This window comes from Molothrus ater, chromosome 7 (genome assembly GCF_012460135.2).
Source record: "Molothrus ater isolate BHLD 08-10-18 breed brown headed cowbird chromosome 7, BPBGC_Mater_1.1, whole genome shotgun sequence".
NCBI lineage: Eukaryota > Metazoa > Chordata > Aves > Passeriformes > Icteridae > Molothrus > Molothrus ater.
In genome coordinates, this window is record NC_050484.2 from 21959688 (window position 1) to 21980146 (window position 20459).

Consider the following 20459-nt stretch of genomic DNA (forward strand, 5'->3'; position numbering starts at 1 on the left):
AGAACAAAGTGTTCATTATGATACTTGAATGTGTCTTTCATGGGAGACAGGAACTGAAAGCACATGTGAAACAGATTTATGTGCCTCTCTTTGTTTGTTTGCAGGAGTATCCAACAATTGGACAATTAATTGACAAACTTGTGCAAAACAATGTACTATTAATTTTTGCTGTAACAAATGAGCAAGTTCACATATATGAGGTGAGCAATCTAAAATGATCAGCTTTGCAATGTTTGTTTTAAAGTTCACCTTTTTTTCACAGCTGACACAGTAATTCTAGTACTAAAGACTGAATTCTAAAAGATATTTATGTGATAAAAATAACTAGGAAATTGTAAATCAGAGGAAAGCTCTTCTGCTTAAGTGCTTCTTCATGTATTGATTTTGGTATTCTAAGGTAACTTTTAAATCAGATTTCAAGCTGAATCACACTAATCCTTTAAGTCAAGGATTGACAAACTATGCATTGCTAAACTATTCAGTATCATCATTATGATTAGCCTTTAGTATTTTATAAGGCTAGAGGAGAGCTGAACCTTTTCTCACTTTTATAAAGAATATACCTGAAACATGCAGTTATCTTCACATACTAAAAGAGATTCTAGATAAGAGTTCATAGTGGGTAATAAGTAGTTTTGCAGCCTAAGCTTGGCTGCCTGGCTACACCCTGCTGTGTGAAAGGGGACAAGCAGAGAGAAATTGCTTGCCCAAATTTATTCAGGTTGGTTGAGAGGAAGCCAGTAAGGATGATTCTGCTGATAGAATAAGACCAGCTTTCTGAAGGAGAAGCCTTTGCAAAACATTCTGTATTATCACCAGAAGTAGAGTAATGAGGAGAGGTGCTCCTCTGCTGTGATTGCCATGTGGAAGATAGGAAAGAAAGAGGGGAGGAAAAGAGAGAGCAGCTGAGTCCTTGAGGTAGTCACCAGTAGGTTTTCTATTTCTATCCTCTGTGTAACCCAGGGAAGACCCCCCAAGTACTTCTGCAACTGATTCTAGGGGTGGAGTTGCTTTGGGTAATTCTGATGCTCCAGCTGTTTAACAAAAGTAACAAGAGTCACAAACTGCATAAACTGATTCTCAGATTACAGCCTTGACAAGGGAAGTAACACTCTCTGTCTTGAAGCACTGACTGCCTTGCATTTTTGAAGACTGTATTGAGTACTGAGCTGTATCATAAACATTTAGATTGATAACAGTAGGAGTCAGCCACTTACAAATGCAGTGGCTTCAACTATTTCTTAGTAGAGATCCAATTAATGACAGCTAAAACATTTTTCCTTACAGGTATTTTTTTAATAGGTGCTTCATTAATAGGGGCTGTTATAGGAAGGTAGTTGAGAAATACCTGTTTGATTTACAGAGCCTTTTTTTGTCCAAAGAAATATTTCTCTTGCTGATGGCACTGTGGTTTACCTTGGAAATCGCTTGTGGTCACCCTTGAAGCTGACCACCAGCATTCTTATCAAGATGTTTCCATTTCAGTATCCCTGTGTCAGTATCAAGGTTACCAAGAGGAACCCTTTGGTAACAGGGAACACTAAACAAGGGCTTATAGCTAACAAAAAATACGAATCATGGTTAACCCAGCTAGGGAATGGTTTGCTCTTGTTGCTTTCTTTGTTAGAAAAAAGGAGGTACAACTGCCTTCTCTTTTACAGGGTGTATAATAATCCCACTGAATATAATCTACCTGCTGATTTTGTCTTTTAATACTGCTTTCTTCCACTAATGGAATATTTACTATATATTATATATTATATATTATTATATATTCACTAATTCCACTAATGGATAGCTATACTTGTTATGGTCTGCTTTTTGTCCTGTAGGTGATGTGGAAAATCAGTCAAAGCAAGTACAAAAATCATACACAAGTGTCACAGTGCAGTTTTTCCAAACAGCAACTACCTTTAAAGGGTCTATGTAGGGTGTAAACACAGGGAAATAAATGAACACACTGCCAAGTGTTCATCTCTGTGATGCAAATTTGTAATATAAAGGTAAATGACCCGTATCTATGCTTAACAATGTAAAAAGAACAAAGCAAGACAATGAGAATTCTTCTTGTGGTAAGGTCCCTGCTCAGGTAGCCTGGAGTGGTGGCAGAGGACTCTAAAAGTTTTGGTGTTTCACTTCTCTTGAAAAGCTTCAGTGGTGGAGATTCTGTAGTCTCCCTTAAAAACCCCTTCCATTTATCCTTTGAGGTGGAAAGATTCTCCCCAAATATCTTATCTCAAATCTACTTGAACTCAGCTTTTAATTACATCAGATACCAATACTGACTGTGACTATTTATAATTGAGTTCTCAGAGACAAGCTTACATTAAAATTACTGTGAGGACTTAAAAAGCACCTCTTTAAATAGACTTGATAGATTCCATTAGTCTTAAGTGCAGTGTTCAGACTGTCAAATATATATTTTGTATTTCTAGCCCTGCATAATCCCCAACAATTTAGCCAAAAATAATTCAGTCATGTAATATTCTTGATCCTCTTCGACTGAATTTTCAGTTTATGCACTTACATGTATATTATTATCTAACACAAATCTTAGGGGTGCACAAGCACAGAACACCTATGCTTGTAACAGAGCTGGTGTTGCTTTTGAACCTTTCACACACCTAAAAAGCTACAGCATATAACCTCAAGAGATTATTTAGATCTGAGGCAAGAGAAGAGCGAAATTTCTTGACATTGAACCCTGATAACAGGAGATTATTTTTTAAAGGATTTTTTTTAAAAAAAGGTATTTTATAATACATTCATCTATGTCTAACTTCTAGCATCATTAGTCTCAGCTGAGTCTTGTCCATGCATCAGGGGATGTTTTCATTCTATAAAAACTACTCACTCAAAAAGCATCTGTGAATATGGCAATAATAATTATATTTTAACAAAGCCTACTTTGGTACAAAAGAAAACACTGGTCTTTAAGCTTTCATGAAGTAGTTGCCACTACTGCTGTTATTATTTGTTTTGAAGAAAATTCTTTAAAAATGTGTTCAAACTTAGATAAGGAAAAGACTCAATCTTTAGTCCTGATTAAGCAGCATTTCTTTTGAAACAAAAATTGCTCTTTTTTGGAGGAATTATTTCATTTTATATCACAGGAGAAATAGGTTGAAAATTAGGGTTTCAGGCTGTATTGCACTGCTGAAAATTGAACTAAAAAAACTCTCCACATTCATACAGAATTTGAAATTATTTTTATATATTTGGTGTGGCACACTATGATGAAAATTCTTCTATCATTTACACTGCTGAAATATAGACATAACCCCACTGAGCTCAAATATATAACTGTCAAATTTATTTTACATGAATCAGAGTATCCCTATAAAATGGCAGTTCACCTTTTAATGAATATTTGCCAACGGACTAAATTCCATCATATCCATTGGATATTTAGCAATAGCAGCACCCCAAAAGCATCTGTCTGCCTCACTTTGGCAATGGTTGAACAGAAATATTTGCTAAGAAGTGAGGTTTAACCAATGGACTGGAGACACACACTCAGCCTGGGCTTGAAATACCATCCTTGTATCACCATGCAGAAAATTTTTGTTCCTAGAGGAGAGATCAACCAAAGTGTTCAGAAGAGCACATCCCTGCTGTTTGTTTTGCATACCACAGATTAAAGGGGACTGTATTTTAAATTCCAGGTTTGTAATCTTTTCTCTCAGAAGGTCCACATGTACCAAACACAGAGTTTCAATATTCCAAGAATACTTGAGAGGGCACTAATCACAGGAGAGGTCAGGAATGCAAAGTTGCCAGCTGTAACATAAAATGCAGTTAATCCCACCGATTTACAATAGCACTAGAAATCTAATGAATGATAACTATTCCATACATAATACATAAAATAATCACAGAGCTTTTGGAGAGATGAAGGTTAAGAAGGATATAAGAGTATCAAATTTCCCATGTTTATTAATAGTTCTCTGGATATTTTCCTTTTATTTAAAATAACAGCATTGATATAATAGTGTGTAAAGGAAAACCGGTGCTACAATGCTTTTTTAAAAAGATGAACACCTTGTTTTCCAAAGGCATGGTTTAAAGCAAGGGAAGTTCACATAGTTAACAATCAGACAAGGCAAATTTTAATTCATGGTATTTAAAATCTAGATGTCAGATATCATGCTAGTGTCACAGTGCAATTTAATGCAATAAGAAAAGAAAACTTTCCACTGAAATAAATTGCTAAATCGGCACTGTATTATTCACAGAAATTCAAACATAAAATCCATCAGAGCCAGAGAGCACTGAGATACGTGTGCAAAGATAAAAAACTGACTGCAGCTGCTGAATGTAGGGTCCAAGACTCGAGCTCTGCAACAACAGCAGAGCAGCTGAATCTCTTTCTGGATATTTTTATTAAAGAGAAATACAACTGTTGATAAAACATATCTTCCCTCTAAATTTGAAAAATTAGAGCTTGAAGGATACTATAGTATCAAACTTCCAATCACAGAGATGTGATTTAACAATATATGTTCAATGAATTTTAAATGAAACCGGCTCTTCTCCATCTGACTTTTTCATTAAGACACATGCAATGGAGAGTGCAAGAATTCTTGAAAATGTTATTGTTATTTATTTCACTTGGCTTCAATCTACTTGGTTTTGTTGTCAGCTCCTTCATTTTTGTCCTTTTTTTTTTTGTTTTGTTTTGTTTTGTTGTTTTGGTTTTTTTTCCTTTGTTTTGTGTTTTTTGGGGTTTTGGGGTGGGGTTTTTTTGTTTTTTCTTTTTTGGGTTTGGAGTTATTTTTAGATGGTAGCTCCTTGTCACCTAGACTTCTGTTGTGCTTTAAATTAATTTTTATATTTCCAGAATTATGCAAAGCTCATTCCTGGCGCTACTGTTGGACGACTACAGAAGGATTCTGGAAATATTCTCCAGCTGATCATTTCTGCATATCAGGTAAGATGGGTGCAATGCAGCTTCTTCTTTCATGTTTACATATTCAACTTTAGTTTGCAGTTTGGTAAAAAGATATGTCTTTGATTCCTTTTATGAAACTGAATGATTACATCATTTTTTATGTTAGGTGGTGACCTTAACAGGAAAAGTGTTCACTCTGAGGATTAAGAAACCACAGAAACAAATTCCTATAACCTTCTGTCAATCTTTAGTTCTGCTGGAATGCTGAATTTATGTCATTGTGTCATCTGCATTGCCTTTTTCATATTCCTGTATTTTATACCTACTCTTAATGCTTCTTTAATATTCAGGTCTCTCAGTTCCACATCTCAATAGGGACTCAAGTCTCTTCCTGTTGGTAGTTGCCACCAGAGCAGACAAACAATTGCTTTGCAGGAATATCTGGGGAAAAAAACACTCTTCTATGCTCAGTGTTCTTCTCTGCTTTAGCAATTTGATGCTGCCTCTGTGAGGCTGTTCTGGGGTTTTCAAGAACAATATAGGAGCCAACATGGGTTTGTTTAGGTAATGCCAGGACTTGAATGGGTTTGTTTAAGTAATACAAAGAAACACTTTAATTATGTCAGGAACATAAACACAGCACTGCTCTTCAGAGCTTTGTTTATAAAATACATCCTGGGTGCCAAGCTCTCTTCTGTCAGAGGAATGTTTTTAGGCAGTTGTACAGATCTTTGCGCAGATACATCAATTTACAAACACACTGATATTCCATAGATTACTCTGTTCCGTCTCAGCCCATTTTTATTAAAGACCTGCTCTACCAGTTGTCCACAATGATGAATAACCCTTTGCAAATAGCTTCTGTTTCTTTCCTTACTTTTTTCCTGCTCTTCTTTCTATCACCTGAATAAGATCATCATCACTGTGCCAAAATTACTTTGGTCTTAGTGATAGGAAGGAAACTAAATTCTTCTAACTCTTATAAAAGCAATGAAGGCAATGCAATTTCTGAATTACAACCCTTGAAAATGAAGTGCAAAATACCAGGAGTTTCTCCATTTTATGAAAAATTATAAAGGGAGAACTTCAGGGTTAATCTTGGGAGTGTACAAATTTTAATAAATAAAGGTGAGGAAATTTTCTTATGAACAAAGTTATTGCTAAACTTTGAGTGGCAATAGCATTTCACTTCTGGATTCCAACCTGCTCCTAGTCACATCTGGTTCCTATCAGCATTTCTTCAAGCTGGCAGTCTAATGTATAGACACAGGTTCCTACATTTAGTTGCTGAAATATCATTTTGTTGTCAGTAAGTAATGGAAAAAACACACAAAAATTGTCCCAGTGCTGTGTCCTGGTGCTTTTGCTGTAACATAAGTTGCCTCACTGGAATATTGAAAATGTAAGGAGTGAATCCTTGCCTCTTCTTCTTAGCATCTGCTTATGTTCCTATGGCCTATGATTTTTTCCCTGCTCTCCTTTTTAAGCCTGCTGATATTTTTGGCTTCTGTTGTCTTCTATGACAAGAAGGGGTTCAGTTCCACTGTCCCAGGGCACAATTTTCTTATGCCTATTTTAACTTACTTCTAATGCTTTAAATATTCACTGAGTGCACCTTAGCTCCCAAGTTGTAGGTTTCGGTGAATAACAGCTCTGCATTCACCTTATCTTTGTGTCCTCATAATTTCATTATATTGTGTCACTGAGACACCTTCTACACACCAATCTTCTCTCCAAATTAGAGTCCCAGTCTTTTAAGTCTCTCCTTGGCGGCTCCATCCCCTTGGTAGCTTTATCTGGCCATCTGTTTACCCTCCCTGACTCTCACGAGTGCCTCCTGAGATGTGAAGCCCACAAGAGCTTGCAGTACACAGTGAGGGCACACTAAGGTTTATACAAAGGTGCAGTTATGTCCTCTGCCTTGTCTCCAGCCTCCTGGCTCTGTTGGCTTTTTAGCTGCTGCATGCTTTGAGCAGAGCAGGCCCCAGAGCTGGCAGTGGTGACCACGATGCAGTTCCCGAGCTGTTTCAGCTGATCCTGTTCCCGTCTGTTCCACGGGCACGGTTTGGAGGAGCTCTGAGCTCTGTGCTTGCTGCCCTGCAGCAGTGGCAGGGAGGGTGCAGGAAGGGTGCTCCTGCCTTTGGGCCATAACTTGTCACAACCTCATCCAGGCACAGCATGTCTGGACCACGCACCAGACATGGTGCAGAGCTGCACGTACTTTCTTAAAATCCCACATTTCTTTCATGATGTAAGAAGTGTGCAAGCAGCAACATGTCACACTCAAAATTTCCCAAAGTCCATTTTATTACACTTAACCTTAAAGGTTAACAATATTATTGTTTTGTGATTGAAAAATCTTCCAAGCAGGAAGCACTAAATACCCCTTTATTTGACAGGAGTAAAGGTATCTGAATTTTTTTCAACTGTGAAGAAGGAAATAACAGGAGACCTACAGTTGAAAATCACATGCAAAACAGAACTAATACTACTTTTGTTAGAAAGTTTTCATTATGCTCTCAGAAGTGTAATTCAATGTCCTGTGTCTCTCTTCTTCACTCACAAGAAAAGGAATAAATAACTTTTTGCTCCCTGGGAGTAGAGTTAGGCTAAATCTTTTAACACTTTTAAAGTCTTCTTGAGTGTTTACTTGCTGTGCAAACACAAGGTTTGCTAATGCCATTCACCATGTGTTGCCATATAAGAGCTTCAGAGAGGAAGTAAGTTAAGAAAGTCTGAGCTGTCAAAATATTTGTTGCAAGGAATTCTCATGTTTTTTCCAAGTATAGTTTATTTTCTTCTGTAAGCATATTTCTGCCTGCTTTGTTTAGCATTGAATTCTGCACATCTTTGTGTTGCAGAGCTGTAGGCCAAAATGCTTTGTGACAGATAGCAGGCCATTTGATTAAAGCCATTCCAAGAATTTAAAATTTCAGAAAAATTACCCTTTTTTCCCCAGTCTGTAATCCCTGCACTTACCCAAAAATGAGAACAAAGAAATAATGTATTAGAAAGGACAGGCTACACGAGGGCACAAGTATTTAGCACTTCTTTGTCTGTTGTTCCATTCAAAAAATTTTTTGAACCACAAATGTTTCTCTGTGAATAGCAGCTTAAAGCTGCTATTTGCTATTTACTGTCTGCTATTTGTCCTCAAACTATGGCCAGACAGCTTAGTAGTTTTAAAGCTTTAGAAGTACTGACATATATTAGAATCTAAAAATCTTAAATTATCACAGTTTGTGTTCACTTTCAGTGCTGTAAGATGAATAATTTGATCTCTCACAACAGCAAGGGACATTCAAATGACCCAATACAGACTCCAGAATTCAAAGTATTACAATTTGGTGTTCAGCAGCATTTAATTTTCTCTCTGTTGCACTCTGCACCTTGTAATTTTGCAGCTAGTGAAGAGAGAGTACTGGTGATATATCCTGCAACATAAGCACATGCCCACAGTCATAGCTTTACCTAGAGATTTGCTGTTTTGGGTCCTTTTGGGAGAGCCCAGCTATGGCAAACAAATTATTATTGACAACTCTGCATTGTTTCGATAGCGACACAAGCACCTACCTCCAAATCAAAGGGAAATGGAAATTTGGGCATATTCAAACTTACCAGCATTACAAAACTGATGCCCAGGGCACAATTTTACAACCCTAAGACAAATTTCCTAGGAATCCAGAACATGTACGCAGGACAGGGAGTTGTCTATACAGGTTTTTACCTATTCTATTTTTACTTTGATTTACCCCACCAGACCTTTACTACATTGAGTTATCGTGCTACCTTGAGTAGAATGACTCACTGAAGTAGGGTCAGCAAGTTCTCTGTGCTCTGATTGAAGGGCAGGGGGTATTTTGCAAGCAATTGAATTTCTATGAGCACAAAGCCAAGTCAGTGAGATGTTTTCTCAGCAGTTGCTGAGGTACTTTTGAAAAATTTCCACTTACTGGCTCCACAGAATAATGAAGTCATAGGGAATTTCCCTGTGGCCTGCGATAGGCTTTGGATTAAGGTTGTGCAAGCAAAGTTGCTATAAAACATTTAAAAGAATTAAAATGTAGATACCTAGTACAAGCGATTTCAGAAAGACAGCCTGTGACTCACAAAATGGAAGTTTGATGAAGAAATTGATTTAAATAATGGGGATGTTGTTGAATACAGGTTAAAATAGCACAAACAGCTCATGAAGCAGGAATTTCCATTGTGAGAAGAAAGGAAGGGAGGGAGAAATATTGACACAGTTTGGCTAATCAGGAAAAGCCCAAACCCAGCAATGCAATCAGGGACGCAAATCCACTCCTCAGAAAGTCCAGACCTAAAACCTGCATCAGTCAGCAGAGTTATGAAAGGTGATTTAATAAAACATTGAATTTGTTCTCCTGGAAGGGCAGGAAATAAGCCCCGTGATAGCAGATATTAAAGTGATACCACCATTGCTTCCCACTGGGTCTGTCAGCATTTGCTTTATTTTGCTCGTTCCCCATTTTTCTTGCAGTCGAGGGTTCTGTAAACAAAGTGCCAAAGCACGAGTGTGCTCCTGTGTAGGTCAGGATAAATTACAGTCCACGTTCCTCAGGCATGGAGCAGTGGCACCACATGGCAGTGTTATCACTCCATTCATCTCACGTTTTTTTCCTTGAAGGAGCTGAGGTCTGAGGTTGAGTTGGAGATCCTAGGAGAGACGGAAGGGCTCAATCTCTCCTTCACGGCCATCTGTAACAACGGGACCTTTTTTCCACATCAGAGGAAATGCTCTCATGTGAAAGTGGGAGATACAGTAAGTGAAGAATGTATTATCCAAAGACATGAACTTCATATAATTTAGGGCACCAAGGTAGAGTTTGCTCTTTATTAAACGATCTTCCTCCAGACAAGTCACCAAAAAGCAGGCAGTATCTATGACCCTCTTGCTCTGTCCTGTGCATGCACTTCCCGAGTACCCTGCAGAGTTCCCTGTGCTCCCAGCAGCCCCGTTCTCTCTTCCAGGTCTCTTTCAATGTGACTGTTAGTCTCTCTTCTTGTGAAAAAACCAGAAGGCTTATCAAGATAAAACCTGTGGGCCTCAGCGACGTGCTGGAGATGGAAATTCATCCCCTCTGCAGCTGCGAGTGCCAGGCCAAGGCCGAGAAGCAGAGCCCGAAGTGCAGCCAAGGGAAAGGCTCCCTGGAGTGCGGGGTGTGTGTGTGCAGCCCCGGCTACGTGGGGCCGCACTGCGAGTGCCACGAGAGCTCGCTCGGTGCCAGCTCCTGCCGGGGCCCAGCCGAGCTGAGCTCCTGCAGCGGCAGAGGCGACTGCTACTGCGGGCAGTGCCTGTGCCACCCGTCCCCCTACGGAAAGGTCTACGGGCCCCGCTGCGAGTGCAATGACTTCTCATGCGTCCGGCACCGCGGCCTGCAGTGCGCAGGTACGGCCCCTCATGGCTGCTGGGAGCGTCCCCGCTTAGGCCTCTATGGCTCACCCTCGGCTGGTAGCTTGTCAATTTGTATTTTCATCATATACTCAGTCGCAGTCAATTCAGTTTAAAGAGTTACTGGTTATGAAAGGTCTTTAGACTTAAAATAGTCTCAGCTATGCCATTATAAATCGGAAGTATTTACAAATTAGGTTGTGCACTGTCAGGAGACAAGATCTGCACGGAGGGCTCCAGTAAAGAGAATGGAGCTGCACTGGCTTACAGCCAGGATAAGCAAAAATCTGATCCTCTGGCTTAAAACTGAAGATTTTGGGAGAGAGAGAAAGATGCTAGGAAGAAGAGTTGGAGAGAGCAAAATATTTTCTGTTAAAGAGAATAATTTTAAAGACCATCCTTCAGATTCTTTTTGAAATACCAGTGACTGATTTGAAGTATAATAAATGTTTTTCCAGGCAATGGTGACTGTGACTGTGGGGAATGCAGATGCCACAGTGGATGGACTGGTGAATACTGTAATTGCACAACTGATACCAGCACCTGCATTGCTGAGGATGGGACACTGTGCAGTGGGAGAGGTGAATGCATCTGTGGGACGTGTGCTTGCACCCATCCAGGGGCTTCAGGCCAAACGTGTGAAAAATGCCCTCTCTGCGGTGACCCCTGCAGTTCTAGATGGTAATGTGGTGGCTTTAAACCTCTGATGTTTATATCATCCAGGTATCTGTTTCCTACACAGCCTCAGCAGTGTGTTTACTGCCATGTCTGTAGACTGGATTTACAGTCCAGAACCCAAGAGCTTCTTTGTCCTTTGAGGTGGGTAGTCACAACTCATACATCAACCATTCATGAGCATTACTCTTGTACAAAAGGACTTTATGTGAAACAATTAAGTCAGCACAGGTAAAACTTTACACTTCCACTGCTGTCCCTGGCTGTACAGCTAATCAGAATGGTGGCCTTATCTGACACTTATATGGCCTCACAGAAAAATTTGGCATTTGTATTACCATTCTCATAAATATGAATGAGTAAGGTCATGTTGTCCCCTCAAGCTTTGCACCTTCCCAAATTCATAGTCCAAATTCAGTTAAGCTTGACTGAATTAAAAAGGTGTAAATATAATAAACTGGATAATAGTTTGGGAATGAATAAATGGGTAGCTGTATGTATTGTATAAGTTGATGAGAAATTGATTGTCAGTGGTGAAATGTCTTCTGTCCACTGAGCATACACAATTTATGTAGCTTTCTTGCTGTGATGCAAGGTGTCTGTTATGGTGCATGACAGGAAAAGCAACCAAAAATACTCAGGTTGTGAAGATGACCACTCTAAGTACACCATTGCTCATGCTTGTATTACATGAGCTCTTGTAGGGCTGCAGTCCAAATGGAGCAGTCTTCAGCAGAAATTAAGCTAGAAGGTGGATTAGACTTCACAGAACACACGTTTTTAATGACCCTGGCTTTGCTTTTTGAGTGCTGAGCAGTTTAGGTTGCATGGTTCATGATGATGTCCTGTCTCCTTATTCAGAGTTGAGATCCATTTCTCTCCAACACCTATATTTTCATACCTGTCACTGGAGTCTACAGTGTATCTGAGTGAAAAGCTATTCTATGATGTGATTAATTCATTGATCTCTTTCTGTTAGTGCTAAATTTGCCCTAAGAAAACTGAGCCTCTCAGCATGTTCAAAGAGAATTTCTGCATGCAACTGCTTTAAACAAAAAGGACAATGCTGCTGCTTTGCTCTGCCCAATTTGGCAAAGAATAAGAAATATAAAGTTACATGATAGGCATTACATTAACCCGTTTAAACATGTATATTGTATGCAGTGTTGGATCTTTTCTTTCTGTTTCAGTGTCTTCCCATGCTGAAACTCAGGGCACAAAAAGCCAAGAGAGAGAGAACACTGGGAATACCTGGGAGGGTAACTGAGAGAGCTGAAAGACCAGGTCAGAGGGGGTGGAGATCAATGGCAAGGCAGCTGAGAAAGAGAGTGTAGCATGAGAAACATGGTGAATATGACAAAACCACCACCAATACTGAATTTATCTCCATGAGATAGAGGCTATCCCATTACCCACTCACTTTTACTATTCACCTTTTCCAGAGCAAGGGATAAGGTCACCTCCATCCCCGAAGATAAACTCAGCAGCCTCAGCTTATTCCCATGGATGTATGTAACTCAATACAACAGGAGATAGCCAGGGTTTTTTTTATGTTTTGTTGCAGTTCTCCTTTTTCCTTTCCTTTTTCCACTCCTCTTCTCTCCCCTCTTCTCCTCTCCTTTCTTTCCCTTTTTTTTTTTTTAAATGAAGTCAGTCCTTCAGGCTGCTTCTCAGAGTCTCAGCCACTCAATATGGCTGAAGCTATTTGTGAAAAATTAGCAAACACGTTTTCCATCAGAAATATTCATATATGAATTCTGTTTGTTGTTTTATTTTCCATTTGTAAACCCTGGTTTTATTAAAATCCTCATTGAATTTACAGGAAGATTTCTAAAGGAATTGGTATAGATTCTGTTTTTAAATAGTATTTCAATCATTCCACCGCTGAATAAAAAATAATTTTCCTGTAAGTTTCATTAGTATAAATAGGATCTAAGTAATTCCTGAGACAAGCAAACATATTCAAGAGACAACTGTTGAGACACCTGGAAAGTGTTTTAATGCATTATTCAATAGACTTGCAACAAAGGCAAACTCATAGTAGGTGCCTCAGCTTGATCTCTTTGAAGTCAATTTCAGATATTGTTCATCTGATAGGAATTCCTTCAGCTGGTATTTAGTGTAAGAATATTTGCTGTTCAGAATATTTTTTTTTTTTAATTTTTGAAGAGGAACGTTACATGTGAGTAATCACATGTCTGATAGACCTACATGAATAAAGTTGCCTGGGGTTCTGTCTGGTAGCTAACAAACTGGGAGAGAATAGAGGACAAGACAGAGCTTATCCACAGTACCTTTATTCAGGTGCGGGTTTTTTTCTTTGGTTTTGTTAGGACTTTTTTTTTGGCGGCAGTACCTATCATATTCCTGAGAACTGTATCCATAGCAGAAGACCTTTTATTTAGCTGCTTTTTAAAATGCAGATGCACACATGCTGGCTTTTGTATTGTTGCTTTGTGGCAGGCAGAGATTGATGAGCTGCTGAATTATTTTCCACAGGAGCTGTGTGGAATGTCACTTGGCTGCTGATGACAAGTCACTGGGAGATTGCAGTGAAAAATGCAAATTGGTTGATGCAGCTGTCAGCATCGAAAAGGGTTGGTATACTCAATCTTCCTCTCCTGTGTGTGTGTGTGTGATTAGCAGGAGGTTCCACTTTCAGTAATTTTATATTTGAAAGTAGCCTTGTTTTTCTGCTGTGGAATTATATTATGGGTCATAAGGGAATTACTGTCTGTCTATGGCTCTTTTGAGGCAAGAAGGAAATGCAGAACTTGGCTGGTATAAGCCTTCCAGGTAATTAACTTGTTAGATCATGCCTGTTTTCTAAGTAGTTTATGCAGGAAAGTATAGAATTGAATAGATACCAATCCCTGCAAATCAGTGATATATTAAAGCTCCTGAGTTTAAGTTATGCCTGTACCATGAGTTCCAGCAGGGCTTCTTCAGCCTTACAAATACAAAACCTGACTCCTGTCTTTAGGCAGATTCTTGGTTACAGCTGGTGACTAAACACAGCCTTTAACCAGTGGCAAAGACATTTCTTGTGTTCTGAAAGGCTAAGAACATCTTTCAGCTGTTTGCTTTAATTAAAAAGTGCCTTTCATCAATGGAAATTTCTGGAATAGGAATTAATCTTGAGTAAAATAGTACTATCAGGAAAAAACCCAACAACCCCCACCACAATCAAAAAGAACCAAAACAAACCTTTAAAAAAGGGCAAATTTTTTTTTTTTGTAAAGCGAGGTGCCTGCTCAGCAGGCAGCCTGTATTTATTCTACTGCAATTCTACTCCCAACCCTATGGCACAAGCAATTGTTAAGTAAGGCAGGACATAGGCTAATTATATCCACATCACAGATGTACCATAAGCATTAAACAAGACAGATGTAAGAATGAAGATGAATCCTCATTTATTCATGTGTGCATGTCGAAGGTTTGTATCTGCAAGCTCTTGGAAACCCATCCAGAGCTGTGTGCATGCAGAAATGTCACTGGTGTACATCCTTCAAGCAAAGGTACACCTTTTGTTTTTGATGGCAATACTTCAGTATATATTTATAAATATAAAACTATCTTTACAGGCTTAAAAGACATATAAGCACTTGTATTTTATGTCTTCAGTTAGTAAAGTTTTCAAGTTGCTTTTGTAAGATGGAAGATATTTGTAGCTAGGAATATAAAAAACATTATACTTTTAAATATAATGAATGCTAATCAAGAGCAAAAACAGCCTTTTATATGGTTCTGTTCACATACAGAGGTCACAGGAATACAAACATGGCAATATCATCTCTTATTCCTGCATATTTCCTTTTTTTCATATCCTGTGCTTCCCTGACTGGGACTGTCAGGTACTTCTTTAGATTTAAAATTTATTTACAGCAGTTACTGCAACCTTCCAGATGCCTCAAAAAAAAAAAAAAGAAGCAGCTGTTGCAAACTGTTTCATCTGAAAATCTGAAATGCTTGGGTAGCCTCACCAAGAAGTCCTGAAAGAAAAAAATTAACCTTTAATATAATAGCTAAAATATAATAATAGAATAATAACTATTATCTGAACAAAATCCACCCATCTGAAAGTGGTATAAGTAGCACACCACATAATATTTAAGACATATTATTGAGCAACTTCATGGGGTAGTATACCTCTTTCTGGTTTATGTTTTAGTTTCTTTAATGCTTCAAGGCTTTTGGGGAAAGAAAAAAAAGCTCTGGGTTAAATAAAACATTAGCACTTCAAAAATTTTGTTTCTATTTGTACATGGATGTTGCAATACAATGACTGGAAGTGTGAAGCAACAAAAAAGTGTGGGCTTTACGTTTTCCTGTTTCCTGGGAGTGCCCATTTTAGGCTCTGAGTTGTGCCTTTCACCTCTCTGCTTTGGTTCTGGGTTTGCCAGGGGTTTCTTCTCCTGCTCCCCACCAGCAGGTGAGGTCAGCCCAGGGATCTGCCAGGACTTGGGGTGTCCAGCAGCTCTGTAGGTGCTGATGGCTCCACATCTGCTGGGCTTATCTCCACATCTCCACAGCAGGCACCACTTTCAAACTTCTATTTTTATTCACTTTTAATACTTGAACACTTAAATTAGGCTAATCACCCATTTGCCACATAGGTGGAGGAGTTCTTGTTGCTCTACTCACCAGGCAAGAGGAACCAAAATTCCTAAAAGGCATCTCCTGCCAGCACCCCAGCCACAGGGCACCAGGCTGCTCCTGCCACAAGCCCAGCAGGGACAGTTATACTTTCCTTGGAGAACCTGAGTTTTTCCTACCCCATAGTGCTGACACCTCACAAATTCCCAGTGCAGCAGCAAAGTGGTTACTGGAGGCTGAATAAACCTCTCTGTCAGCATAGCTCTGTTATGAGTCAGGGTGAGGTGAACTCTGCTCAAAAAAAGCATTTTGTTGAGCAAAAGGCAAACACAAAAGGGCATAATGACATTTAAATTTACAGTCAACATTTTTGTTGTTAAATCTTTTATAAATGTATCTGCTATGAAAGAGTCTTTCATGCTTTGAGTCTCCTGCTTGCCACTGTTACCTGATTTCTCCTCCAGTGTGACTCCAGTTATTTCAAATACAATTTAAATTGCCAGAATTAGGCTGCAGAAGAGTGTGAAAATTCTCTGCAGAATGTAGAAGATTACACAGATGTAAATTACAGGAATTTACCTACGTAGGCAAATTTTTATGCTGATGAACTGCAAAGAACATATGCAATGGTCTCTCTTTAGTGATCCCTCATTCTAAAAATAATATTAGAGAAATAAAAATGCTAACCATAAGCTGGATTCTGAATAGCTTGAACTGGCATTTTCGCTTTCATTTCTACATCATTGCACATAATCAGTATTCTGCTCCCCTTGCTTTCAAATTATGACATTAAACAAAAAATTACCATGTAAAAATAACTAATCTATGTGCAGTTACTGCCTTCTAGATGATATTTGGTAAATGCTTGCAAGTTGTTCTCCATTTTCAGGATAGCTATCGACTATCCTTATCCCTTTTTTTCCTCTTGGTAAGCAAGTTAGTATTTTGAGTCTGCTTGCTTAAGAGTTGGGAAAGTACAAACATTGCAAAACTTTTGTCAGTGTTACTGGAACTGTGACGTGCCAACAAGAGCCATAAGTTTGCAGTTCATGGCCCTTCTAACAAAATCAGATCTTGTTAAATCAGCAGGTCTAGGCTGCCTGTCCCCTTGGTAGATAACAAAAGGTGCTGCCACCAAGGGCCAGCAACAGGTTAAACACAAGGCTCAAATCAAAATCCAGCCAGCTAGCGTTCTCTTTTTATAACAAGCAGAGGAAAGGACTGGAGGGTAGTCAATAGCTCCATCTTTTCTACGGTGTTTAATAGTATTTTCTATAAGACCAAATCTTATTAAGCAGTATGGGGAAGAAAAGAATAGAGCAAGCATTTTTTAAATGTAGCGTAGATTTCTTTAAAAGGCTCTATTCTTGTCTGATTTCTATTCAGTTACTCTTCATATTAAAGTTTGAGGACTTTAGATTTTTAGCACAATTGCTTATGAAATTTCATTAAGAGTTTTGAATGAGTAGAAAATAATGGTAATGACAATCATTTTAAAGAAATATTTGAGAAGCCTACTCTTTTTCTTTCTTCTAAAAATAAATCCTATGAAAGTTGACTAAAATATATTGAAAATCATACCTAGATTTCCAGTGACATCTCAAATCATGGACTATATGAAAACATAAACATTCAGCCCCAGAGGTATTATTGCACACAGGTATAAAGTATATTTTCCTCTGTAAAATATTATATTATAGTTACACTCCATATGATGATATTTCCAGCTCCGCACTTGTACTCTCACTTTCTGATTGCTTATTTGCTTTGTATTGTCCCTCAAAGTCAGTTCCTTCTGTCTCTCTGTTCCCTTTGAATGAATTTTTCTCAGCTCCCCAGTTAGGAATAACCTGGGAGGAAAAAATGGATTAAATTTTTCTGCAATCAACAGTAAATGGAGGGATAAATAAATGGGGTCAGACTGTCATCTCAGGCCACTTTATCTGCTTCATCCGGAATCCTGTTACAAAAATCTCAGATTGGCAGTTTTATGTTATTAATCTTTTGTTTTCTGTTATTAATTTCTGTTATTATCCTGTTATTAATCTTTATTTACTGTTATTCTTGTAGCAGTACTGGACACAATGACCTTTGAGGGGCCTATTGTGTAGGAAATGAATGGCAGCCCTTTTAACAGCACCCACAGCTGCTTGATGTATGTATATCTACCCCTGAAACATGATCTACAGGTGGCAGGAGTAGCTGCACACCAAAGGAACATACTTTGTTCCACTGGTTACTTTGCCCCATCATTTGAGGCTATTACATTTCCTAGACAGCTGCCAGTTAAGAGTTTTGGGAGCACTTCCAATTCATTGAAATTCACAGTACACTAAAGTTACAAGGTGCACTAGATGGTCAGTGCAGATTGACAACATCTGGATCAGTTCTTTGGAAATATAAGTGAAAAATCAGAAACTAAACAAAATTGGGATTGGAAGAAAAGCCATTAAATTTAGTAGAAATTCTGACAGTATTTTTGTTTTTGTCTTTCACTCTTTACCATCTGCAGACAAGGCTGTGACAAACGTGATGCCAGCAGTCTCTCTGGTTATTAAAGGTTAAATTGCATTTGATTTGATGAATTACTTTCTTCCTTTCCTCTGCAGATTATTCAGAGGATAAATCCATTTCCTGCTCTTTGCAGGGGGAAAATGAATGTATAACCACATTTCTACTGGCTGTGGATGAACAGGGAAGGACAGTCATTCACAACATAGAAAGGAAAGGTAAGCAGTGAATATTGGTTTTTGTAGGTGAAATCTGATTTAAAACCACAGACAAGGTTAGCAATCTAGAAGCAGAGCTCTTTAAAGCAGCACATCTCCTCCTTGTGTTTGTAGTTCTTCTCTGCCCAGCCAAAGATCTCCTCAAGTACTTATTTACTGCAGTAGTGACATGAATACTTGGCCTTTCATGAAAAATGGGCAGAATGATCCTTGGGCTGTAAGAATAAGTTAATTTTTTCAACAGCTTGTGCAGTTCTAAGAGGATGATACCAAACATCATTTGCATTATGTGATAAAACTATAAATCACTTTGAAATTAGATATACAAAGGTGCTTGTAACAAGGGTAGTACTATAGAAGCACACCTCTTAAACTACATCCCTTAATCCCTAAGATTCAAGTATTTAAAGGTAAGATTTTATCTTTATTAAATAGTTTATTATGTATTTTAAGTAGATTGGCCAAAAAAAAAAAAATAAGAAGAAGAAATATCTTATTTCCACTGACCTCAGTGAGTTCATTGACCTCTGTGTAATGAGCCTCCCACAACACTACAATAACCAGTTTCACTGTCATCTGCTGTTCTGCTCCTGGACCTTAAAATGTGAACTGGGATGAGACCTCAAGAAATTCTCTAGAAATACAATTTCATTCATGGAACTGAAGTCAATATGGCACCAGTAGCCAGAACACCAGCCCAGGGCTCAAAACAGAGCCCCTCAGAATTAGTTAACTGAGGCCATCAAGCAAAAACTGAATGTGAAATGCAATCCTGTAAGACAAGCCAGACTGAAATGAATTTTTTAATGTTCTGAAACCATGGTTCAGAAGAAAATTTTGTAAAATAGTAGTGTTCAGTAACTTTCATAGACAGTACTTTTTAATATTAAAATAATCAAACTTCTTTGGGTTTTGGTGAAGCAAAAATTTCAGTTTTAAGTCTGACCCTCTGAAATATTTTACTGTAAAATTTATTGCAGAACTTGAAATGCAAAATTCCTTCCAAGTCCACAGTCCAACATTTTCAACAAATGTCAAGGAATTTTTTTCCTCATTGTTTTCATGAGAGATATGCAGTTTCCTCTGTTTTAGCAATATCTTTGGTCACTTTACCCTGACATAGATTTCACTAGAATCTTTTCTTCTGCAACTCACTGAATATCAGTTAATTGAAATAGAGCTCCAGCCATAACATTGTAAAATTCATAATTTTGTAAACTCAGCCCTGTTTTTTTATAATTATATTGAAACAGATCTAAAATCAATTTTCTGAGTTTTCTCTTCAGAGTCTGTGTATCCAGCAGTTGCTAATTGTCACGGTAAAAGAGCAGTGGAAGAAGTTAACAAATAATTTTTAAAACATTTTAATGCAATATTTTTCAGCTGGTTTCACAAACCCTTTAGGAAGCTAGCAGGAGAAAAATAACATGAACTTGAAGAAAAAAGTGTGCCCAGCTTATGGCAAATGAGAATCTCAGCACATCTCTTGACTGTTTCTAATTGCCTAAAATTTATTGATTGGTTATCCACAGACATAACTGGTTTTGTTTCCACAGATTGTGCACAGCATCCAAATATCCCAATGATAGTGGTGGGTGTCACCCTTGCTATCCTTCTCATTGGCATTGTTTTACTTTGCATATGGAAATTACTGGTGTCACTTCAAGACCGAAAAGAGGTGGCCAAGTTTGAAGCAGAAAAATCAAAAGTTAAATGGCAAACGGTATGTGAAATACATTGATTTTATAAAGGTTCTTTAGTTTGGTTACATGATGCCTTTAAAATTCCAGATCTTGATTTTGTTCTTTTAAATGGATAGATTTTGCTGGTAGGTTTTTGCCACATTTACTATTCTATAAAGTAAAATTATGATTCTTTAATAGATGAAAATAATCTAGTGTTTCATCTCCTAGTTTAATTTCTTCCACATGTAAGAATGTGTAGACAACTGGGTTTTTATTAATAGTTTTTAATTAGCAGCCAGTCTTCCATTAATTCTAACAATGCTGTTGTCTGCCTGTATGATTATCCAGGGTGTAGCCCTGTGCCTGTTTAGAGCTGTTTAGGAAAGGGAGGTTGTTCCTGGCCTCTGTCATGATCCAAGCCCACTCCCACCAAGCAGAAGTGAATGGAACTGTCCCAAATGCAGGGGAAA

The 20459-nt window shown here is 38.3% G+C and overlaps 1 protein-coding gene across 1 annotated transcript in view; it reads left to right on the plus strand.

The window, feature by feature from the left end:
- ITGB6 (integrin subunit beta 6) overlaps positions 1 to 20459 on the plus strand; it is a 46872-nt gene that overhangs the window by 21934 nt on the left and 4479 nt on the right. The window contains exons 8-15 of the mRNA XM_036387219.1: positions 105 to 200; positions 4841 to 4930; positions 9540 to 9674; positions 9884 to 10301; positions 10763 to 10985; positions 13479 to 13576; positions 18185 to 18304; positions 19861 to 20027. Coding sequence (XP_036243112.1) covers positions 105 to 200; positions 4841 to 4930; positions 9540 to 9674; positions 9884 to 10301; positions 10763 to 10985; positions 13479 to 13576; positions 18185 to 18304; positions 19861 to 20027 — 1347 coding nt within the window. The remainder of the gene's footprint in view (positions 1 to 104; positions 201 to 4840; positions 4931 to 9539; positions 9675 to 9883; positions 10302 to 10762; positions 10986 to 13478; positions 13577 to 18184; positions 18305 to 19860; positions 20028 to 20459) is intronic.